This window comes from Gadus chalcogrammus, chromosome 9 (genome assembly GCF_026213295.1).
Source record: "Gadus chalcogrammus isolate NIFS_2021 chromosome 9, NIFS_Gcha_1.0, whole genome shotgun sequence".
Classification (NCBI taxonomy): Eukaryota; Metazoa; Chordata; class Actinopteri; order Gadiformes; family Gadidae; genus Gadus; species Gadus chalcogrammus.
The window spans coordinates 2,142,807-2,168,302 of NC_079420.1; the positions used below are offsets into that span (position 1 = coordinate 2,142,807).

General features: G+C 45.1%; 1 protein-coding gene across 2 annotated transcripts in view; it reads left to right on the forward strand.

Annotated features, from left to right (window-relative positions):
* Window positions 1-25,496, forward strand: part of osbpl5 (oxysterol binding protein-like 5) — a 41,929-nt gene that overhangs the window by 7,492 nt on the left and 8,941 nt on the right. Inside the window, exons 1-10 of one of the 2 annotated variants that reach the window (XM_056599054.1) lie at window positions 25-2,339; window positions 2,546-2,607; window positions 18,444-18,599; window positions 19,017-19,090; window positions 19,374-19,454; window positions 19,720-19,821; window positions 20,653-20,856; window positions 21,285-21,369; window positions 21,760-21,922; window positions 24,841-25,054. In XM_056599054.1, the coding sequence (XP_056455029.1) occupies window positions 18,464-18,599; window positions 19,017-19,090; window positions 19,374-19,454; window positions 19,720-19,821; window positions 20,653-20,856; window positions 21,285-21,369; window positions 21,760-21,922; window positions 24,841-25,054 (1,059 nt within the window). In that variant the 5' untranslated portion in view covers window positions 25-2,339; window positions 2,546-2,607; window positions 18,444-18,463. Of the gene's footprint in view, window positions 1-24; window positions 2,340-2,545; window positions 2,608-18,443; window positions 18,600-19,016; window positions 19,091-19,373; window positions 19,455-19,719; window positions 19,822-20,652; window positions 20,857-21,284; window positions 21,370-21,759; window positions 21,923-24,840; window positions 25,055-25,496 lie in introns of those variants that run through there. The other variant, XM_056599053.1, reaches the window with a different exon arrangement.

Here is a 25,496-nt window from a genome sequence, read left to right on the forward strand (position 1 = left end):
AAAAAAAAAGGGGGGGGTGGGGCTGAACACACAGCAAATGAATAATCCTCCTGTAACTTTAGCGGTACAACGGCTTTTAACTTGGGCAGTGTCCTATTTCTGAGAGTGTATTTAGTCCAGTGTTTCCGCTAGAAAGAATTGGTGCCGGTCATGTGACCTGGAAGGTTTCATTTTAAAGTGTTTTTTTTTTACTTCTTTCGATATTTGGCAGCTGTGAAGCGTGCCGAAACCGAAAAATATGTTTTGGGCCAATATCGGCCAAACATTTTCGGTGGCAGAATTTTCGGTGCATCCCTATTAATTAGTAATGTCTTAAGCATGTCTGGTAAACTGTGTGGTATTTTTGGGGTTTTGTTTTAGTTTTAAAGTCAAAGATTCAAGCATGGTGATATATGGTCATTAACTGCAACAAAGTAAACATGCGAATGTTGACAATACTGTTGCTTTCACTTCATCATAAACAGAAAAATCTGGTTTAGCCCTAAAATTTGAATAACCCAATCATAATATGGACAGCCAAGAGACAACTCAAATGATCTAAGACAGTTTTTTTATATGCATCATAGCTGAACGAAATAGGAAATGGAGACTTAAGAAACAGGAATTTCATTTCTTTCATGAGAAAGGGAAAATATTCATGATATGACTACTAATGGTTAATGGGAAGACATTTCAACAAAACGTCAGTGCATTCTTCCCTTATTGGGTCGGGAAATCCATTTTGCCGTGTCAATCTGGGGCGAGGGATGGCACCACTCCTCAATGGCAGAGCAATGTAGGGATCAGAGAATGAGCAAACTTTCTTGTGCTGTTTAGTTTCAAAATCCTGAATTCATTTTTATTTATTTTTTCTTATTTATTTTTTCTGCTCATCTTCTTCTTTATAACTCTCGAATCTCAAATCAAAACTACAGCAGCTTCAATGTATGTTAATTTTGAAGCTAATATCTAGGCTAATAATATGGTAAGACATGTTGACCCAGAATATGACGTAGTTTGTTCCTAGTCCCATGACTACAATGATCTGCCTTGACCAGCCCTTCATTTCCTAATGGGCTCTCAAATTGTTGGACCTGCAGTCAGCCAGGATCGTAGCCTCATTTGAGGGAAACACTGCTTTATTACATTTTGGTCAATCATTAGGTTTTAGACCTTCACTCTTATTCCTCCTGCTGTTTGCATGCTGGCCCATTCTCCCACTCCAAAAAAATGTCTCCTGATCAGACCTGCTTAACGACTTTGCTGATGCTTAATTGACTGTATTGTATTTCTTCTTTCACTTTAACGTTTTAATAATCTCTTTTGCTTCTGTTTCATGCCTGATCCCTCACTCTATCTGATTCTCTGCCCGCTTCTAAGGACTGTCAGATCAGGGATTCTCTTTCAGTTCACTTCTTATTTAGGTTAGATGTACTCTAGGCCTTTCTCCTCGGGACTGCAGTGGGATTTAAAGGAAGAGACTTATTCCCTGCTTCAAGCCTTGTCACTGCTCTTGCCTGAACACTTCCTCCTTGACTGGTGTTTGGACAAGCTTCTCAGGCTACTTTATGTTGACACATAGCATTTCTCCGTCATGGAAACGCTAGTAAAGGTTCAGAAGACACGCCATGCCGCTTGTTTCTACTCAACAACATCAAATCTACTTAGTTAACTTAATTCTGTGATTGACAACACAAAACATGGACGAAAATGATCCCAAGAGCTAAGCGTTTATGCAATTAGGCATACTTAGCTACACAGGTTTAGCAAATCCTAAATATCAATAGCGTCTGATCCCTCCTATGTTTAACCACACCCTAGTTCTGTTTAACTCTTCCTTAGTGTGTCATATGAAGGAAATTTGACACTGGTCTTTAGCGCACAAGAAAAAGTGACTTAACACAACTGTGTGTCTGTGTGTGTGCAGCCGCGAGTTGCCCAAGGTGACATTCTAAACCATAAAGGTATTGACTGAAAACACTGCTCTCTCGGCGTAGACCACTATACTCTCTGGTGTCGGAACAAAGTGCCGCTTAGGAGCCGCTGTGGGTCTGTGGCAGCGGTCCTCCTTTGGATCAGCGGACTGGTGCTGGGGTGGAGAGTGCCCGCGTGTGAGGCCACGTAAACAGCCTCTCGGTGTGGCTCCAGGGGGAGGGCGGGCGCCCCTAGGTGGGGTTCCCTGACGACGGTAGCCAGACGGAGGCCCTCCCTCCTCGTGGCGGTCCCTGGTGGTTTGACTAGAGAGGGGAGGGGCAGACACCCAGGAGTCTGTGTCTATCTATATAGCCGAGGGGCTCGCTGCCGAGAACGGTTGTTTGGAGCGTCGGTTATTGGTGATGGGTTTTTGATTGTTCGGCAAGGTAATTCATTTATCGTCAGACTTCCAAATTATTTATTTTATCTCATGGCTTATTGACATTGGACAAGGAGGGAATTTGCAGGGATGGAATTATCTTACACACACATTGCCAATATATCAGAGATACCATTATCCTGTGGTATGTGGATTAATTTGGACCATCGTATTGTATTCTGTACGAGTAAACGTGAATCTCTCTCTCTCCAGGTGAGACGGGCGGCTTCGACGGAGGCTTCTGGATGCTGTGCCTACCGTGGCTCAGGTGAAAGGTAAGTAGAGCTCTCACCTGTCCCCCTCTGTTCTAGCTGCATGACTAAAAACACAGAGCGACCATTTATCCCGGACTGCTATGTTGACACTCGCATGGAGAGCTTCAGTCATTCACCTGGTAGGCATCGCACTGATCGCAGCATACATTTAATTAGATACTAGGACCGCTACCTAATGCAAAGAATTTTATGCCTTGATGTAAATTGGCGGTGCTGTCCCACAGGAACGACTTTTATTGATGGCTTTCAAGCGGTACTATTGGGGAATTAGCTAAATATATGGCACTTTGCACGGGCTCGATTATCTTTTCGACACGCAAATAAAATGGTTAACGCTATGACATTTCCAATGGCTGCTTCAGAATCTCTGAGGTCTACTTTGACTAGCTTCCCCCTGAAATGTTAGTTCCTTGGAAGATGCCTATTGGAAAAGGCCATTTTATATCTGGTACTGAAGTGGGCCTTCTTGTAGCTGGCCTTGGCAGAAGTGCTCTACTTTGCACATTTGGTAATCTCTGATATCAGGAAGGTTCATTTATTGTGTCAAAACAAACTGCAGGACTTCAGCACCCTGGCAGACCACCATATTGAGTGTTATTTAGCAAACGCTCCTTCAGATCCTTGGGCCTCGTAACCGACACCCCAAGATAGAAAAGGGATGGCCTCATTTAGTAAAGAAAGCAGGCGGAAGATAAATAGGGCATGTCTCCACTGGTAGTTCATTGACTAAACATGTACCTCCAGTTGGTTTATTTTTAAATGCGTATCCTCCGCTCTTCCCGGGGACCACAGACGTTGGCTAGGTGAGGACTACCCACGCCTGTACTCCTCTCTCCTAGCGGGTGATTCAGTGTGTTTGGATAGCAGGAGGCAGAATGGGCCTACGTGGGAGCACTGAATGGCTTTGACAGAGCGGAGATGTGCAGCTTACAGGGTGTGTCAAAATGTATTTGAGTTTAAACAGAGCCAGCGCCTTGGGTTTTCTAGGGACAGCTGGCTGCAGAATAATGGGAGATGGGCAAAGTCCCAGAACAGGTCTTTTGCCAGAAGGGACATTCTCTTTCTGCGAAAAAAGTAATGTTCTAATGAGTAGGCTCCACGTTTTTTTTTCACTCTTGCTCTCTTGCTCTCGCTTCCTGTCCATTTTCCGCGTATTTCTGTACACGAACCACATTAGTGCTGTTTTTGTTGTTGTAGAAACCGCCTTGGAGACGGCCAGATGTTAAGCACAGCTGCTTGTTGGGATTAAGTGGATGAACCTGGGGTTCCGCTTTGAAACGGATTAACGGTTCTTTCAGCGAGCATCTTTTGCGTGGCCTAGAGGAATTACAACCGTTTAGCTGGGATCTCGGGATGCTCCGATCATGCCTTCAAGGGGCTAATACCAATTTAACGTCATTATAATCGGAAAATGCAAAGATAACTGATTCTTGTACCAGCCATGACTTCTTTTGCATTTTGCCTCTTCCTTTATTTTCTTTATTTAGAATGCCCAAATGGAACTACCTAAACCAACAATTTATGCATTTGTGCATTTTGGTTGTCAGATGGTTGAATTTCGATACTTCACATACTGAAAGCCTCGGTTCATTCCTCTGATGATAAATATTTTGCACTGAAAGGATTGGATTAGGCATCAGGTTGTCTTTGCTCAGTTGAATGCACAATCATTGTCAAAGTGTTCTTGTGACTTTCTGTTGAACACGATGCCAAATGTCTAAACAGAAAACTACACAGAACCCCGGCTCCATTGCTCAATCCCCTATATCCCAACTAATGACTCAACCAAGTGCTATTCTTGTAGTTGTTTTATCTCTAAAACAGGCACACACACACACACAGACACACATCTTTGACTTTAATTTGTTAAGTGACCTTAACGTAGATGTGAGTTTAGCTTCACGGCCATGTACCTGCGAGATTATCATGGAGTCTCTGTGAATGGTCGTTCTTCAGAGTCTCAATAAATATGTTCAATAGAGTAAACAAAGTGTCCATTTACTGTGACACGTTCTGCTATTCCACTTTACACACTCTGAGTCAGCAGAAGGGAGCTGGCTTAGTGCTTTCCACATCAAGGCCAGCTCTTAATTCAGCCTGTATTAGTCTTTCTTGGTCCCATTTTTGCCAATAGGGGCGTATTGATTGTTTATATTAAGCATAGCTTGAATGTTGAAAATATTGGCTTTTTTATTTGTTGCAATTATGTATTTAATGTACATTCCAGCCATCCAGGCCTGAGATTTTTTTTGGTGGCATATGAAAAACTAATTTTCATGTCATAGTTTCCCGGAAAATTGTTTGGACATTCTTGCAAGTACACAATCGTAATCTTAACCTCACACACAACAACATGTTCTTAACAATGATCTAAAAGTTTGTTCCATTGGTGTGGAGACTGCAATCTTTTGGAAAGCTCTGGCCATGACGGCAACCCCACACTACCCAACTCCTTAGTGAACAGCCTGGAGTCCTGACTTTGAAACTCAACTCTAGCCATCAAAAGGGACATTAGGGTAAACCATGGATGGAAAACACGACCTCTAACCTAAATATGACCTGTTGTGTTGCCTAAGATCATCGGATTGACAGAAGCGTAGTCACCCTGAAAAGGGAAACGCATCACATTTTATACGATTTTAAGAGTTATCACACCATCATCGATGTATAGGAAACCTATTTTTTGATATTGCAATACTTTCAGTCTATAAATACAGGAATCTAACCAAGTAATTAAAAAAAATAATTAAAAGCCCCTTAATAATATAGTATATATTATTATTAATTGGAGGCAAGGCTATACAAAGGTTTTAAAACAAGTAATATATTCATATAATCAATTCTGTAACTCACGAGAAGCCAGCGCATTATTTGGTTTATTTTTAGCAAACAAATGCTAATTGAATATAATAAGGAAATCAGTCATTCAAGATGTTTCCTTTTTCAGGACATTGTAAAGCGCCATCCAGAGGAATAAATCAAGATTAATTAACAAATTAACAACCTATTTGTTGCCAGTGGGGTTCAGCAGCTCCTCCTATGCAAACTATTATGCAGCTCCATTGAGGGAGATGTTACGACGCACGGTGGCCCTCTTTGATGAGCCCTGGAAAGTGTTATTTAATGAGCTGGATACCGAGGGAGCAAAGCCCTGATTCATGTTTATTCATTGTGTATCTAGTAGTTGTTGAGCAATCACATGCTTCTACCTGTTTGATCTGGGATCTCTTTTTCCATTTAGCTCCCTCAACCAATCAGATGGGTTCTTCGAGGAAAGCAGCAGAAGAGTGACTAAAAATATGACGAGGTTTCACATTCATGGACCTAAGCGTGTTATTTAGGCACACTCAGTTGGGTCATCATGTCCATTCAAAATTTGATTATTTTGGTGTTGGTTTCTCTGCAGTGTGAATGGGAAACAAAAACCAACATATATTATGCTATATACACATGTTAGATTTGATCATGATGCAAAAACATCCCCACATTTCATTAACCAAATTACGCCTTCATTTATTTAAGGGAAGGCATAAGTGAGCCCTGAGTGCCACCCTTACTCCGTTCAACAGGGAACTTAATGGGCTTCTGGGTAACCAGACGACCACATGGCTTGTTTGACTATACATTTTTAATGGTCTCTAAACGTGGGGCAAGAAAACAAGCATTTGATAACATCAGTGAAAGCAAGTGAAGAGGAGCAGAGGTGGCTGGGTCAGCCCGATTGCATTACATGCATTCGATCCTTCGAGTTGGCCTGTGATGCATCTATCAAATTACCTCTTTAAGACAATGGACTGAGGTTCCACTCCTAGTCAGATGACCCAGCTCTGATCCATGTCGATTAGAGACAATCCAAACGACCTAATCACAATCACGAAGCCATCCCCGCGGTTATAGACATGCTCGGATTCTATTTCTGATGGTTAAAAGATCTGTGGGTGGTAGTTTGCTTTGCTAACACTGTTTTCGATCTGTGCTGGTTGATTAAAAAATGTATCCATAATCACACATGCCGGTATTATTCTTACAATTTGACTATGAAGGAGACTGTGAAAAGTAAAAAAAAGAATGTAACTGACACAACCTTCTGTAACTAAGAATCATACTGAAGTTTGTGTCCTGGCACAGAAGGCAATTAAAATAATTCAGTGCCAACACTTCGTAGTGTTCGTGATTTGGTCCTATTTATTTATATTTGTTTTATCCCCTAGTGAAGATGAAAGTATAATAGAGTACAAGAAAGAAAAAAACTTCTAAGTCAGAAATATGTTATGGCCTCAATGAATAACAAAGAACTTTGCAGGGATTCAATGAACGGTAGATGCATCCATCCACTCGGCTGAAATAGTTTAATTGCATCGGAAAATGTTATCACGGTAAATGCATTTTCCAGGTCTTGCGTCTATTTTAGTCAGTGGTTGGCTTGATTGACAGTGGTGAGCTGGCGATGTCTGCTGGAGTACTACCAAGCGGTGTGCAGGTCATTGGGAGGTCTGGTCCACTCTCAGTTCTTATTTTTAAAGGAAGAGTGAAATGGCATGCTTTCAGCATGAACATGACACATTTCAAAGTTAAACAGGATGTTGGGGCCGGACAAGGCCTGGGCGCAGTCAAAGCTGTTGTTTGATAGAAAAAGCGATGATAGAGAAAGCTAGTTTCAATTCCATGTTGACTTTAAGGGCGGGGCCCAGGAATGAGTGCCATGCATTAATTAAACTTGTTTGACTAGGGTGAGGTCATATGTTTACTTTGAACGGTAGCTATACTAATATTAATGGATATGGTAAACACAAAATTCTCTTGTTATTGTTAACCAACCTGAGAGTTAAACTCAGCAGAGTAAGCAAATTTTACATTGTTTATTCCTTTTTCTTGTTATAAAAAACGTCTATTGGATTTGTTTGCGATTATTCAATGAAGCATGGTTCATTATGGTATAATTGTCACAATTTAAACGCCAATTCAGTAACTGGGTTTCAGAAGGAAGTTGAGTGGACGATATGCCAAAACCATCCATAACATTTGACAAGAACGCCAAGTACGCTTTATTACCGGGGGCCAATATTGTAATAATTGTTGTAATTATTTTTCATCACAGGTTATTATGATGCACATTTGAAGGATGAAGGATTTGCCTGGTGGAATTGTGGACTACAGCCTAAAGCCGCGAATATTCTACAAAATGCTGTTTTACTATATTGTTTGACAAGAAAACCACAGCTGGTTGTTGAGCAGAGACTGTAGGTCTGTAGGGAAAGCTGTTGAGAGATTTTGAGAGATGAGCAATACACCTGTTGCACAGAGAGACTAACTAAAATGGAAAAAAACCACTGGGGACAAAATTAATCAAATTGCTTCTCGTTAGCTGTATTCCTGACGTTCACAGCCTGTACAGTTTGTAACCTTTCAGACCACCATAATAACCTTCATCAGTTCATCCCCATTCACTCAGTCACAGCCAGAGAGTCCCATTAGTGTCTCTCACAGTCATTCTCTCGTTTGGTCACTCTCAATCTGTCTGTGTTATTATTAACCTCAATCCTGCTCTACAATAGGTGCCCTGCCATTACGTAACTTGGTTTTTGCAGAGACATCAAAAATACCTACATTTGCATAGTCCTTGTCTATAATTCAGCATGCTTTGAACCATATTGGCATATATATTTTATTTTGACATACCCTTAATGCGAAGTTTAAGATATGATGGCCGAGCAACGGCATTCAAGCCATTGCTGTTCCGTATTAAGGCCCTGATCAATCTTTTTCTTTTTCTCTCTGGAAAGAATTCCATTTAAGAACAACATTTTCAGCTTTATTCAAAGGTGCTCTTAAACAACGAGGTCAAGGTGTTGAAAGAGCAGCTGAGGATAGTTTGGAGAATACAGCCCTTAAAAGGGTATTTTCCTCACCTTTATTTGCATGCTTCTTTTTATTCACTCATGCACTTTTACCCGTATTAAGTCCATTGTGTTACAGCCAACACAGATATTTTGGCTCCATTTTATTATTCTAATGCCCAGTAAGAGGTGAAAAGGCCTGCTCATCTTAGGTTTTATCAGGTCCTGGGCATTGTTTGTGCTGCTGAATGTGATTATGTGTTTGCGTTATTTTACTTACTCTTCCTATTGGCTCCACGGATGTCCTTGTACAAATACAATGCAGTGCTGTAAAATAAATGTCTGTGTTCATCTACCTCTTGTTACCTTAGGTTTAATGATAACTTGGGTGTTTATCCCTGACCCGGCCTTTGTGATCATTGGGTGAAGGTTAGATTGCCATCTAAACCTCATCATGACCCCGTAGTCAACGTGTTGTCGGAACCCATGAACTAAACACACAGACCAGTGGCCAATGTTTATAGATATAATCATTATGAGGTCCTTATTATTGAAGGGGGGGGTCAAGGGAAGAGGGAGGGAGACGGGTCCCCGGGTGTCAGGAGTCACTTCTGACATCACTGCTTGTGGCCCGCCAATGCCATCACTCATCACGGCTGTCATCACCGCTCATCATAGTATCATAGAGATACTAATGGGAAGCATTTCATGGTCAAGGTTAGGAGAGGGCTTGGACGCGTGTGCACGTGAAGTGTGCACGTGAAGGCCCTGTATACTTGGAACATGTTGTACCGTGTGCGGGTTGTTTGTTTGTGTACCGGTCGATCTTGAACAGGAGCAGTATGCAATCGTCAATAGTTTACAAATAACAAATATTTACCGATAGCAGCTATGTTTTGGTATGATAAACTGAGATAAACTGAGGACAGAATGTATGATTTCATACATGAAAGTGCTTTTTGAGATATTCAATGAAACTCACCTCAGGGCGTGACAGGGTCAGATGAGTACAGTGTATTGGAAACAGTGTAGGCCGTCATCTTGGGGTAGTCTCTTTGGCTGAGGGATATTTTTTTGTCGAGTGGTGGTGCAGGGAGAGTGCTGGGGTCAATGTTCATGGTGGCTGAACAGGAACAGCGAGGGAGAGGGATGCACTTAATGTGGAAAAAGGAGTGTGCCACAAAACGAGGGCCATCATAAACCACGGTAGGGTTTCCATTTTGACCCAGCCCTGGTTTCAGGGTGTTTCCTTATTCCTCCTCAAAGTACAACCAGACATAAGATCAAACAAGCGGCTCCTCCATCTCCCCTGCCGTACTGTAGCCAGAATTAGCCCTCTTAATTAGTGGCTACAGTAGACCTGCTTTCATCTCACGCTTCAGGGACAGCGAGAGGTACCTGCCTGGCTGTCTCCCCTGAAATGACTCCACTACATGTTTCTAGACGTGGGGTGCTTTAGAGCGTACTTTGAAATGGGCGGTTCGGTCGTGGTAATTACAGTGCCGAACATGAAGGGCATTTCGGACATGGGCAGGCTATTTACAGTCCAGGGTATGAGCCAGACCTATACGGGGGAAACCGCTGGGGATAGCCTCCAAGAACAGAACGTCAGAGCATCAGAACCCTGCATCCACACGCCCACACACACAGGTCCTCGTGGCGCTTCCGATGAGTGTGTAAGACAGCCACACACTAGCATGGTAAAGGAGATGCAGCGTTTTAATTGGCCGGTGGCTTTACAGCGCACGTTGTCTGACATTGAGGTGTGTGTGTGTGTGTGTGTGTGTGTGTGTGTGTGTGTGTGTGTGTGTGTGTGTGTGTGTGTGTGTGTGTGTGTGTGTGTGTGTGTGTGTGTGTGTGTGTGTGTGTGTGTGTGTGTGTGTGTGTGTGTGTGTGTGTGTGTGGGGTAGACAGTCTGCCTTGGTCCTGATGTGAATTAATAACAGGCCATTACAGCTGTCACGTACACGCTGCATGCACACAAACCACCGTGCACTCTGTGGGGGGATGGGTTGTGACTGTTTCCGCTCTGTTAATTTTCCTGACATGCTATCAACCAGCATCCACTCTCATATTGGCCGAGTGCGTGTCTGCTTTTGCCACAGTAACAGCCCACCTGTCTACGTGGTGGGCTGGGTTTAAGCCTAACTCGGTCCTGTCCTGAGATGCAAAGTAAATACAGGTAGCCAAACAACCACACGTGAATGAAGAAGAATGAAATATTTATTTTTCTTGCCCCCCCCATACCATTTTGTTAACGATAGATGTGTGATGCTGGTCATTCAAAATAAGCCAAGCTAAAAACTCCAGGTCATAAAGATAACTTGATTTCCGGTACTTTGGGTACGCTATCTGGAATTCAACTGGCACTCACCCAGTGGTTCCGATAATGAAATAAAATAAATTGCCGTGCTCCGCCCTGTAACGATGAACGAAGACTTGGACTTTGCGAACCTGCAATGCTCCCCACGGCCAGCAGGGTAAAGCACCACTCCCTTCTGAAAGCACCCCAGGCTTCTTCAAAGCTGTACTTGTGTCATGGTTCATGTGTCTTATCTGTGGACATATTTATCATATACTTGTGTCTTTACATATTTTGCTTTGAACTTTTCTTTGGGCATTGGACGTCGCAGGCCATTAACCGGTTATTCCTTTGTTTTTAAAGTGGTGCAATCGGTGAAAGAAATGTGTTTTTTCCAAAATATCCAAAACAACAAGATTGCGTAAGGGGCTTTTGGCTCCACTCATCAGTTCGAGTTGGACCTGGTCACGGCATAGCTTCAATACAGCCTTAAAGTTTCAGAACAAACGGCTTCTAATGTATGAGAGTAGGCCTACTTCCAATTATCAAAAGCCAAGGTGGTTTGAACATTGTGCGACGTTTTGAATAAATTTCACGCGTGGACTAGTGCTATTTACCCGGTGATAAATAGAACACGCTATTGTGGGCAACGGATCGCCATCAAAAGAACAACATTGCTACCTGCTTTATTCATGTTAACACAATGCTTAACACCTTGTTGTTGGAAGGTAGAGCTTGGTGTGTTTTGGTCTTGTTTGAACATTGAAATGGCTGCTAAATACAAGATGGGGGGTGAATGGCTTGTGTGTCCTCAAACTGGACCACGGCAATCGTGGTGCTACTTGAATATTCAAATAATGTTTGAATATCCTTCTGAAAAACTCATCATCTAGCCTAGTCATCCAATATTTGGCCACTCTGATGATTACTACCGTTTGCTCAACTCGAGTGTTGACGTGAAGCGTCTAGTGCCATGAATTTTTTTTCACCGGGATATTCGGACGAAATGTATCCTAGCTTTCTACCTTCATTTGCAAAATATGAAGACTTTCTAAAAACATTTATATTTTTGTGTTTACATTTTGTACTAAAAAAACGAATCATTTCAATACTGAATTGAGATTTGAATACCTACCTAATGAATGTTACAAATATATGAATAATCAAATTTGAGGCTCAGACACAATTGGATTAATGAAGTGACATGGACCTAATTTAGCTTCAGAACTTCAGACAGTGAATTGGGTCTTTGTTTATTAAATTATGACAACATAAATTCAATATACAACTTCTCCAATTTCTTTTTTGAAAACAAAAAACAAAGCCACACTTTCCTCGGCTAATATTTGCTAACCAGGCGTTGTTGTGAGGCCGCCTCCTAGGATGCTTGGGGACTGCGTGCACCAGCCCGACCAGTTGAGCGTACCAACAGTGTACAGGTTTCAGCATGTCCTCATGTTGCTGTGCCGGAGCCTCTTCCCACTGTGGGCCTCTGCTCTCATGTGGTCTAATGATTAATAAGAAAACAAGTCCTCACACACGGTAACCGTATCCAACTCTGGGCTTGTTTCTGTCCGCCGCCGGTAGTTCAAGGTTACTATAGGGCAGTAGTGGTTTTGCGCTATTGAGCGGCACTATCTGCTGTTATCTCCAAGGCAGTTAGTACTTGGTGAGTCGGTATCATTGGCTAAATATTAGCTTAGCGTCGATGTGGCAAAGCATTGGTGAATGGAGTTAATGATATCCTAGCTGGACAGGAGTGGGGACAGTGTACACATTTTAGAGAGGGAAGGAGTGGCGAGAGTTCACCTCCGCCACCAGAACATTGTTTGTTTCGATGTGAAGAACGTTGAGGATGTTTTAGCTTCATGCACACCTGAGATAAATTATAATTCAGCGATGCAAATAAACGCTAACCGGGAAGTCGCATGTGGGGGGTGGATTCCCTCCTTGTTAGTAGGCAGGAGACTTTCTGAATTCAAATCTCGGTATCAGTGTTCTGGCCACTGTTAACTTGCTGTGCAACTGTCAGCCCAACTAGCGTAATCTGATTGGCTGGCTGGCAGCAGTGGGCGGGGCTTTGGGCGTGTCGAGAGCAGGATTCTTGTAAACAAAGAGCGAGGTAAATTACTGGCCAGCATTTTTTTCTAAAATATCGGTAGAATAGGATTTTATTTAACATTATTTAAATCACTATGATCAGGATTTACTCCCATCTATGCCCTGGTCATTTTGAGGTAAGAGCCAGTTGAAATGTTACATGTAGTGACTTTATGCCTAATATCATTGATGTTTTATACAAACAAGTGAACCAACTTCTTTAGCCATTTTCGTTTTTTGCATCCAGCAATGGTGCAGTGCCTCCGCTGGATTATCAGCGCCACTGCATTCATATTATAAAAAACAGTTGTAATTGCAGAAATATTGTAAAACAATACTGATCGCAAAATCATGTTCTACTACAGAAGAGTGAAACGAGCCGGGCAACAATACTGTAGGTGGCCCTGGCTCACGAATGGCTTGAGAGGGAAGAAAAAATGGGATAAAGTAACAAACGTGACTTAATAATAGAACGTCTCTTGCTTATTTGTTAGTGTAGAGCAGAAGCAACAGTATTATGAAACCATGACGATGGGATAGATACAAAATGCAGGCTGAAAACTGCATTTGTGCTTACATCGATGCCCCAGAAATGTTGCTTGCACACACGCTTTCTGGTTACTTCACATCGTTATGATACTTTAGTGTGAGAGCAGTTCTGTTGGAGTGCAACAGAGCCCTACAGGAATCGGTGATCACACTGAAACCTCTCTGCACACGCGCACATCAGCACCGTGCACGTGCACATCAGCAACGTGCACATTATCGCCATGCACACGCACATGAGCATCGTGCACGTGCACATCAGCAACGTGCACATCATTGCCATGCACATCAGCACGGTGCACCTTCACATTATCACCATGCACATCAGCACCGTGCACGTTAACATTGTGCACGTGCACATCATCACCATACAAACGCTCATCAGTAGCGTACACATCAGCACAGTGCACATTATCACAAGAGCCCACCTCGGTCCTAGGCCTGCACGATTCGGGGAAAAACATGAATCACGATATTTTAGCTTAGAATTTATACCACGATTCTCTGCCATAATTTTTTTTCTCACGAAATGTCATTTTTATAGCACACATGAACCATGACCAAAAAAAAAATGGCAGTGCCAAACATAGTTTTTTGGCTCCTCTAGCACGTTGTGTTTCATATGGCCCTTTATAACTGATTAAAGTGCAGTATCAAAAACGGAATGGTTTATTTTGTACGTATAGCAGCAGATTGTCTTTAATTTTACTGGCCTTTTATAACTAATTAACCAACTCCACACACCTGTAAATGATGGGTTTAAAATTATTATTATTTTTTTTAAATATATTAATTTAAATGTAATAATTAAATCCACAGAGGTGTGAATCGAGACCGCGATTTTATAACGATTTATGGTGCAGGCCCCACTGCTGGAGGAACACGAAGGGGCCTGAACACTGCAGCCTTTGAACTGCTAGGGCTATTCTCTATCGGAAGGTCCCACTGGGCCTTGTGTTCCCCCCATCGAGTTCCACCTCCTCTGTTACGTACGTGGCCCTTCTACTGTTACTCCGGCAAATGTCAGGGCCCAAAGCCCAGCCAGCAATCAGAACCAGAAACCTCTGTTCCAAAAAAAGCACCTCTGTATTTTTTGATTGAGGACGGATAAAACCTGCCTTTTAGGGTGTCAACAGGAGATTGTTGGGCCCAAAACGGACACCGTATTATTTTTAGCATACAAGGGTGTGTGACCATAACCTTTCATATGTATTCGTTTTGTGTGTGCATCATATTTATAACTACAGAGGGAATTAATGAAGATTAACTCTGTACCAAGGTTCCTGTTTCCCCGTACACAGTTCTTGTTGTCCGGTAACACAATGAACACATGGCTAAATACATCAGCCATGAAGCTACTTCTGGTTCCTATCTATCCAAATTTTAATTCGACATTCACCCATTTTTATGGACTATCTTAGTTGGGAGCAGCAATGCAAACAACGACACATGCTCAGAACCTTCCCTACACTCATAACTGCTGATCTGCTGTCCGTATGAATCACATTGTTTTCAGCAGATTATAGTAAATGTGCAGCACAACAAATACACACTTGTATACATACTTGCCATGCTTGAATATGGTGGCCTTACCACTTCTAATGTGTATTTTATGTAACGATGATCAGGGACCGGACAATACATGAAGCTATATGATTTAAATATGGCTATGTGGACATTATACAAGTATACGTGTGTGCATCGAATGTGCATTACTTCCAACTTTTCTGGCCAGCTTTTGCACGTGAATTCTAACCACAGCCACATGGAGATGAAGTTTGGGAGGAGCAGTTCTGACCAGCCCTCTGATGCAGAGCACAGTTTCCATAGCCCAGGGCCGGTGCTCATCAGTGGCAGACCCCGATTGAACAGCAGTCGATGAGGGTCATGGTTTACCGATACTATGGCCCAGGGCTTTTCAAAAGAATGGCAGACGGCAGCAACAACTTTATGCCTTATCAGGCACACCCCGCTTTCATTATAGCCCCACCTTTAGCAGGAGCGTTTCCTCTTACTGACCAAGACTCACCACAAAATGCCAGGCTTGTTTCTAGCATGTGTGCAGCAGGTTGTGTGTGTGTGTGTGCAGAGAGAGAGAGAGAGAGAGAGAGCTGGTCACAACAAGGTACAAGGTCTTGGCATTAAAAACCCTTCTCTCCATTGTTTGAAAGCTTGGCTGCTGCTTAAACTGCGATGGGGCTATTCCTATGTTTGTGTGTGCGCCTGCCTTTGCATGTGTGTGTGTGTGAGAGAGAGAGAGAGAGGTGTAACTCCATCCGAGCCTCGCAGTCCTGCACATCCCATAGCACCCGCTGCACCGTGACGCACACACAGACACGCACACACACACAGATGTGCATACAGACTCTGAAACACTGCACCGTATGGGCCTAAACAGAGCCGTACGCTCAGAGCACGGGGCCGGTTTCACATGCGCTTGCGCCACGCCCCGGACAATGACGCATGACCTCATAACTGCCGGCTGGTAGCTGTCGTGCGTTGTGTGGCTATTTAAAGACCCTTCGGGATCTCTTCTTTACGGAGGTGGGGGGTCCACCTTTTCTCTCTCTCATCGTGGGCAACCTTTCAGAAAGGACAAAGGAGGAGAGGGAGCGACGAAGAAAGGAGATGAAATGATTGGGTTAGGAAGGAGAAAGCAGTGGGTAGATGGAAAGGATGTGAGTCATGCAGGCGGGCTAGGGACCGGAGGAAAGCGGAGCTCGGCTATGGTGAGACTGCAGGGATGGAAACGTATCTGTTAATGCCCGTTGCCTCAGTGGTTATTAATAGTGAAGTCCTCCATTCTGCCCCTGTCAGACCGACAGAGCCTAACCTAAACATGTATCGCACTTTTATGACGATGGTATCTGACCCTATGCCGACGCCGCGTAGGCCTGGCGGTGCCTGCGATGAGCCACGATCAGCTGATGATGCCGGCGCATTGATATCCTATCCTCTATATCCCTCCTGTGGGCGAGCACTGTAAACCCTGTACACCGCCTTCTCAGCCCTGGCCAGGGCTGAATCTCTCGCATGCTGCAGTAGACCCCCCCCCCCCCATACTGAGACCCCAGAAGGTGCCGTCGGTGGGTGGGTACAGCCCTGGCGGTTGGCGGTGGCGGGCGGGGGATGTGTAGGGCGTGAGTGGAGAGGTCTAGCCCACACTCTGCGTGGTGCTGCCTTTCTGCCCGCCGAGCGGAGCTGAATGAACGGCTGGCGTTGGGTTACGCAGCGGTGCGATGACCACAGCCCCGCGCCCCGGAGCCAAGGTCTTTACACTCCTGGCCTTATCGAGCTGGCCGGGGGCTGTGAATGAACCTATTGATCCGTCTGGACACGTTTCCCCCCCCCCCCCCCCCCGACAACCCCCCCATGCTGCCCACTCAGTTAGTCATCAATGCGCTGGAGTGGGAGAGCCGAGCGGGGGGGGGGCGGGGGGTGTGTGTGTGTGTGTGTGTGTGTACGTGTGTGTGTGTGCGTGTGCGTTTTATACGCGAATGAAAGCTCCCGATACTTTACAATGTGAGCGTTGGCTGTACTTGTTCCGTGCAGCGTGTTTAGTGTTTGTTGACCATGCCAGATTTACGAGCACGGTGACCTGAAAAATAACGTTTTACGTTTACCGGCTCTCATCTGTACTGTAGATTGTCACTTACAGTTGGGGTTTTATGGGGGACACTAGTTAACTAGGCCAGTGGATATAACTTAAGATTTGCTCTTGTTTCCTTCTTGTGATCCTCCATTAGTGAAGTCTCCTGTTGGCTGTGAATACTCTCTTTTAAAAATAAACTTCTTGACTGAGACATTTCTCACCAGTGCCGCATTAAAACCATGCCATGTTACTGCTTGAATAGGAATGTGTGAGCAATTATCTGTTGAATGCATTTCCCAGCACCTAATGATGACTCAAATGTTGCTGTTTCTTGTGAAAACGGCCTCGATGTTCGTCATAGACACACCTCCGTTTCATGACTTCTGTTTGACCTCCATTTCATCTGCTCTTTTGCATTTGTCGTGGATGTCGTGCTTATAATGCTGCATGCCTCCTCCTGGACATGAACTTTGTGTGTGTGTGTGTGTGTGTGTGTGTGTGTGTGTGTGTGTGTGTGTGTGTGTGTGTGTGTGTGTGTGTGTGTGTGTGTGTGTGTGTGTGTGTGTGTGTGTGTGTGTGTGTGTGTGTGTGTGTGTGTGTGTGTGTGTGTGTGTGTGTCAGACTACATGTGCTGGATGGCATGTTGGTGCCCCATACAGAGTTGTGTTGTGTGGCTGACGCGTCCCTGGCACAAACAGGGTTTTGATAGTCTGGGGACGCAGAGCCAACCAGGGATCGGCTTGCTTGGGGAGGCTCAAGAAGGCCATTGTTTTCTGGTCTGGTAGAGACGATCACAATTGTGTTCACACTTCAGTCAGGAACATGGTGCGGTGAACAAGACTTTGGATAACTTGGCTTGATTTGGGCTAATTGTTTTCTTCCCCCCCTTTCTGTCTGGATCCTTCTCCTTTATCTCTCCCTCTTACTGTCCCCCCTCCCTCCCTCCCTCCCTCCTTCTCCTCCTACTGTCCTCCCTCCTCTCCTCCTACTGTCCCCCCTCCCTCTCTCCCTCCTCTCCTCCTACTGTCCCCCCTCCCTCTCTCCCTCCTCTCCTCCTACTGTCCCCCCTCCCTCTCTCCCTCCTCTCCTCCTACTGTCCCCCCTCCCTCTCTCCCTCCTCTCCTCCTACTGTCCCCCCTCCCTCCCTCCCTCCCTCCTTCTCCCCCACTGTCCCCCCTCCCTCCCTCCCTCCTCTCCTCCTACTGTCCCCCCTCCCTCTCTCCCTCCTCTCCTCCTACTGTCCCCCCTCCCTCTCTCCCTCCTCTCCTCCTACTGTCCCCCCTCCCTCCCTCCCTCCTCTCCTCCTACTGTCCCCCCTCCCTCCCTCCCTCCTCTCCTCCTACTGTCCCCCCTCCCTCTCTCCCTCCTCTCCTCCTACTGTCCCCCCTCCCTCTCTCCCTCCTCTCCTCCTACTGCCCCCCCTCCCTCCCTCTCTCCCTCCTGCCCCCCCTCCCTGCAGAGGACCGGCTGGGAGTCAGGATGAAGGAGGAGACTGTGTTCCAGCGCAGGCTTTCTCTGTGTCCCAATGCTACCTCGCCACCCAAGATTGACCCCCGCACCCTCACCCGCAACCTGTCTTACGGCGGCGACGACGATCTGTATCAGCTCAGCACAGGTAACACAGCGATGCGCTAATCCACGACTTCAAAACAAGGGGAAGGGGGAAGGGGAAGGGGTAAGGGGTAGAAATGGGATTGGGCCTAAGCCTGAGTCAAATAAAGACTCTTTGTTGTAACTAAGATGACGTTCGCTAAGATGCTTCCTCTGTTTTAGTTGTAGGTCGGTCATTGCATGTAGCCGGTCATATGGTGTCTGTCTTGTGGTCTATTGATTCATTGTTTACTCTGGATTCATATGCAATGACAGTGTAAAGGAAGGAGGAGAGAGTCGATTGGAGTGCATGCCGCATGCTGAGGCCTCATGATGTATTCTATATATGTTTTGGCCGTAGTAAAGCTCAAACGGTTCTGTCTTTGCCTTTTATGTGCCTCAGCTGGTTTCTCTTCTTATCAATGTTATTCCTTGATCTCAGGCAGCGAGATGGACGCCAACGGAGACTCTGTACTGAGCAGCGAGCTCAGCCCTGCCCAGTCACCGAGCAGCCAGGTTGGGACACACCTGGCTTGGCCACCCCCTCTCTCTCTCTCGCTCTCTCTCACCATTTATCATCAGTCATCCTATTTTCATCTTTTCACCCCATTATTGCACAATGCCTGGAATCCCAGATGTGTTCTTGCGAAATTGTTTTCCTTTCTCTTTCTTTTTCTCTCATCAGTCCAAACTGCGTGCCTATCTGCATGTCCGTCCCTATAGGCTAGACATGTTGCATGTTGCACTCTGTGCTTCTCGTCGTCTCTGACATGTTCTTCCTTGTCTCCCTCCCCCCCAGTCGGAGTCCCGGATGTTCAATGGTGTGGAGAAGGAGTGCCCCTCCCCCACAGAGAGACTGGCCCGGAAGGAGTCCCTCAAGGTGGGGTGCCCTCTGTCCTCGGGGTGTCGCAACGAGCACAATGGTTCACCTAGCCAGCCTTCATTCTGCTCCGTTCCGTTTGATCGTATCTGCATTTGAAACGATGTCAATGAATGATGGGAATCGACTGCGTGAGCGAAGGCCTGGGTTTGACAATGTGTGACTCTGATGCCCCCTAGTGGCAGAACTTGCACCATGGCGTTTTACCGGTTTTCCTATTGAACCCAAGGGCGACCGCTCAAGCTTGTATTTTTCCATGCCTCAGGTCCAGAAGCGAAATTACAGACAGGAGAAGAAACGGGCAGCCAAAGAACTGTTTAGTGCGCTGAAGGACCCGAGGGTTGTCATCATGTCCGACTGGCTCAAGGTACGGTCATGCCCTTCAACAATCGTCACGAATAAAACTGCTAGCAGCAACAGTTGTAATGTTTGGAAACTTTTGCTGTTGACGTTTTAAGCTAAATTCAGCAGTCTTCTTGGAGATGTTGAATGAATTCATAATAATATTAATTAGAATAGGTTTTATTTGACATGCTTATCCACCATACGCACATACAGGTTATTGATCATTATCATTATATCCTATACATCATATCATTATCATTTGTAATCATCTGCCTTAACCTAATGGCCAACTCGAGCTGAAGATCACTCTCCCAATGTAATGCTCTTTAAGCACGCCGATTGGCTAACTAAATGGTGTTGGTTGCCATGCCACCAGAACCAAAACTAAACCTGCAGCTCATCTGTCAATTCAAAGGTTAAAAAAGGGGTTGTTGGAACCAAATCATCTTTGCCAACTTTTTATATAATTATTCATACCCCCAGTGATTTTCTGTTAGCTCCTCTAGCCTAGTCCTAGATTACCCCCAAATACTTTCTGTTTTATTATATAATTTAAAATGTTATTTTTGGTTTGATACTAAAAAATCTATTTTACTCCGGCTGATTTCTTTAAAACGCCTACCCTACCATTAACATTGCTGTCATTGCTAACCATATATTTGTGGCCCTTTGGTAAGTTTAGCGGATGCTTTTCAGCCAAAGTGTCATTATAATACGCCTAGGTTCTTAACATGGCCAACAACTATAATTTTTTTAAGTTATTTAATGAAACCATATTTTCAACGGTTCTGGGCACAGGTGATCCTGAAAGTTCTTTAGCAATGACCTCTGTACCCTCCGTGTCCTGCTCCAGATCCGAGGCTCGTTGAAGAGCTGGACCAAGCTGTGGTGCATTCTGAAGCCCGGGGTTCTACTGATCTACAAGACGCCCAAGAACGACCACTGGGTGGGCACCATCCTCCTCAACGCCTGCAAGCTCATCGAGAGGCCCTCCAAGAAGGACGGCTTCTGCTTCAAGCTGTACCACCCTCTGGACAAGTCGGTCTGGGCCGTCAAGGTGAGCAGCCTAACCGAAAAAATGTAAAAAAAATTAAATAAATGACTGACTAGTAATGGTATCGCGGTAAGTCATTTACTAGTGAGTGAAATGCTATGTGTGAATATCCGTTCTGGTTGACTCTGCACTTGTCTCTGTATGAGACGACTTAGATGGTCGACTCTCTCCTTTGACGACCCTTGATTCTTACCTACAGCAGCTTTAAAGGAAGGACTGTAGTGTGATTAATATTTGCTGACCTGTGATCCTATTTGAAACCGTAATTGTAAATGCTTGCAATGGGAATACTCTTCCGTCACAGTGATCAGTCAGAAGCAGAAGCTTGATTATACTCCAGGTGTTGTCATGTACAAAGAAATCAGTGTCCATGGCTGAAATGATGTTTTACTGAGCGTCAATGTAACGATGCGTTGTTGCCATCACGCCAGGGTCCAACCGGAGAGAACGTTGGTTCCATAACCCAGCCACTGCCAAGCAGCTACCTGATCTTCAGAGCTGCCTCCGAGTCCGACGGTGAGCTGGGATTTGATTTAGCCATTCCAATATATTGTGGCGCTATGAATATCAATTGTCTTTGTTTCAGACAGTTGGATCGCTGTCACTTACTTCTCCATTTGTCTATTTTATGCGTGAGCCATCTTGTCTGAACACAATTGGTGATGTGAGCACATTGTGATGATTAAAAATAAAGAAAGTGTTAGCATGAAACAGCACTTTACTTAGTAAAACAACCTTGCAGGAATTGCGTCTTCCAAAACCAGCTAAGTCGGCTGGGTGGTTCCCCAACAGAGAGTGGGGCTAACGCTACATGCTAAACAGTAAAGTAAAAGCGATGCAGATATCTATAGACAGGGCATCACGAGGAGGGTTCTGATGCGCGTCTCTCCCTGCTCTCGGGCCCAGGTCGGTGTTGGATGGACGCCCTGGAGTTGGCGCTGAGCTGCTCCAGTATTTACAAGCTGACTGCCAAAGGCGGGAGAGAGGCCGACTTCAACGCGTCCTCTGACTCCTCCCACATCCTCCACCTGCTGCAGTCCACGGCTCTCAGCGACGCCGAGCTACTACAGTGAGTCCCCGTGGCAACCCCACGCACACGCGGCCGCACGACGACCACTACAGCAAAGACCACATATCACTGACTAGATCGTCGTTCGGAAAATGTTGTTGCCGTAAAAATGACGCTTTTGTGCTTAAGAAGTGCCACGCATATTGCGTGACGAGACTCGTCGGCTGTTTCTGAAATTGCTACCTCAGAGTCTTATCTTCGGCTGTGCAAAGGCAACATAAAATGCTTGTGAGTTTGTCCTTGTTCGAGGGTACAGTCGTGTTCCTTCAACCTTAAAGGAGGCCGTGTTTGTACACCGGTGACGTCATCATTCACAGATTACCGCCCCTTCACCAAACACGCACACACACACTGCTCCTCCCCCTCCCCTCAGAGTGGGAGCCCTCCCCACATAGCCCAGCACTCCCTGCTCTCCTGCTCCGCTGCCAGCCAATCTGGTCCTCCGGGTCGGGTCACATGACATACGGAAGAGCAGGAAGAGTAGAATGGAAACCTTACACAACCCGGAGGGAGAGAGGCACCGCGCACTCGGACATTAGAGCAGCGACGGCGTATTCCTCGCCTCATTTCACACCGATGTTCCTCCAAAGTGTTTGCTTGCACTCAGCCACCCACACACACATACCCACAAACACACACACACACACGCACACAAACTTAAAAGGAAATCAGAGGAGCTAAGTATAGACTGTTGTGGTGGGATTTAGTGTCAACTGTGCTAGCTTGTGGAAGGAGGAACGGCAGTTATTTGTCTTCAAGGTAAGCAAATGTTGATACTTCTAGGGGGGGAAGGGGGTCGATTTGTCGCAGATGAACAGGAATGCTGTATTGCAGGTCTATTCTGGTGTAGGGCAGGACCGTTGCAAGTTAACTGACGTCTAGTGGGCGTTTTTCTGCTGATTATGTGCTACGCGTTTCCCTGTTCATAAAACTCCTGATGTTCACATCTCCTTTCTTTTGCTGAGGCAAGGAGACAGTGGGTTACTTCGTGCTTCAATATGTTAAGCACACTTCATGCCTTTTTAGTAAGAGATATAGATGTGTTGTTTTTTTCTTGCTTGGGTCCTAGAGAATACAAACGTCAAATGTCCCACCTTGAAATAAAGGGTGTAACTGGAGCCACCACGCTTCTACTTAGTAGTTACTTTTCTGCCCTTGTTTTACACCCTACCTCACTTTCTCACTAACTCTCTCTTGTGCTCTATCCCTCTTCATCTTTAATAAATATTTTTTTAAACCCTTGCTGTATCCCATCCCATACCTAGAACATTCCACACTCTGGGACTTTCAATCAATGGCTGATAAGCTATTTGTCCTTCTGTCCATCCATCTATTGATTCTGTTTTGACCGCAGATAGGCAACCAACCCTTTGAGTTATTGACTAGACGTGAGAAGTGTTTCTGAATAGGTTGTATGTGTTTAGACTGTAGCACAAATACCACATTTGCATACGTGTTTCCTGAATACATTTGCATGCATCATTTTGTCTTAAAGGACCGGTGTGCCTCTTAGTGAAATCCAGTGCATCACCGTGCTGGCTAATAACGTCTCACATCCACCGGTGGGTGTCAGTCGCACCCCAGGGGTACAACCTGAGGGTAGCACTTGGAGACATTCGAGAAAATGTACTTTTTCATCTTGCTCGCTAATTTCCCAATGAAAAAGTAACTGAATTCTTTGTTGAATCCAAGTAAATAAGAAAATCATTTTAGGACAAATTCAAATTTCTTTGCAAAGAACATAGAGTGTAAGCCACCTTCAGTTGACACTGCATTTGCCAAGTGATGCAAAGCCTGGCAACCGTTATAAACAAAATGTATTAACAGCGATATTTCTTAAGGTTAAACTACATTAAAAACTCTTTCCAGCTTCCCCAACGGTATGCTCAATGTGATTAAAGGGCGATACCATTTAGCTTATCATTGGAGGTAGTGGTCTATCCTACTGGTTCTCTCATACTGTACTTTGACTTGCGTACGGGTCACTGATAACACTGATGACTCATAATTATTTAACAGCTTGTTGTTCATATCTTTACTGCTCTTATATCTTTACCCTCTACGTGTTGGGGTCCACATCTAATTCTATCATCCCGGTTGCTTGGTCTTATCATTATGTGTTAGGGCTTTGACTTTTGCCCAAAAATCATATTCGAAGTTCGGTTGTTTATTAATATTAATATTCGAATATATTCGAAAATTGATTAATAATATTTTGACCATTAGATGCCTTCAGTAAGACCTGGATTGGGCTTCGCGAGATTTGTTTACCGGCGTTGCTATGGTTACCGGTCTTGCGCGTTCCAACGGTTCATTAGGTTTCTAATAAATCGCTGTCTAATCAATACTTCATTCACTGCCTCTTCCGTGGTCATTACAATATTATGAATAGACTGCGTCGGGTTCTCCGACGTCTCTCCCTCTTGGCCTGCCCATAACAGGTTACAATATTAAGGGCTGACTAATATTCGTTTTTTGATATTCGAATAACGAAGTTCGGAGTAAAAGCCCTATTATGTGTAAAACCTGAATGGATCTGAGAAACCCTGTGATCAGCACTGATGATGAGAGACACACTCATGCGTGGTTGACTCCGCCGTCGGTGTGTGAACGTGTGCATGAAGGGGTGAATGCGAGGCAGTATTAGTAAAGCGCTTTGGCTAAAGAGCTATATAAATGCAGCCAACTAACAATCCATTTGGAAACACTGTGTAACTTGCCTGATGATCAGGCTGTCTATTAGGATCAGAGTGCGAAATAAGGGGGGAAAACGCTGAGGACAGGAGACGGTAAAGATGGATGTTCCAGTGTATGATTCGCAGCATATCTCCTGGGTCCGTTGGGGTCTGTGTCCGTTTGTTTGGCGCCGTGATGACCTCCACATCACGCTGCTGTGCGCCCTCTCCTTACCTCCCCAGGTTGAATGACTCTGACTTCATGGTGAATCACCAAATGGAGACCGACGGCTTCTCTGACAAATCGGAGCGCGAGGCTCAAGAGGACTGGGACACGCCAGCCAACGAGAACGGAGGGAGGCTGACCGAGGAGAGCGACATGGACCAAGCGGACGACCTGTCGCCCGGTCTGCAGGCCACGCCTTACGTGGAGCAGGGCCTGGAGGAGATGGCAGAGGTGAGGGGGTGGTTTGGCGCTCATTACGCTATGCCACCGGTGGCAGCTTCTTCTTTTGGCATAACGTAATAACGGAGCTCAATTTAAAGTCTTCCTCCGTGTGTTTTTGACAGTTCATGTTTCGGGTTCCCTCAAGTAGAGACGGGGCTGTCGTTTTGTGATTGGCATGTTTCCCAAAGAACTCGTGCTGTCGTAGCTCACGCAGCATTCTGATGCTTCTATTTACATCTCCAAATGTAGGCCCGTTGTCGGCGCCTATCTGTGAGCTCCTCTAGCCCAGTCCACCCCCCAGTGTCTTCTGTTTGCTCCTCTAGCCTAGTTATAGTTTACTCCCCTCCTGTTATCTCCTCTAGCCTAGTTATAGTTTACTCCCCTCCTGTTATCTCCTCTAGCCTAGTTATAGTTTACTCCCCTCCTGTTATCTCCTCTAGCCTAGTTATAG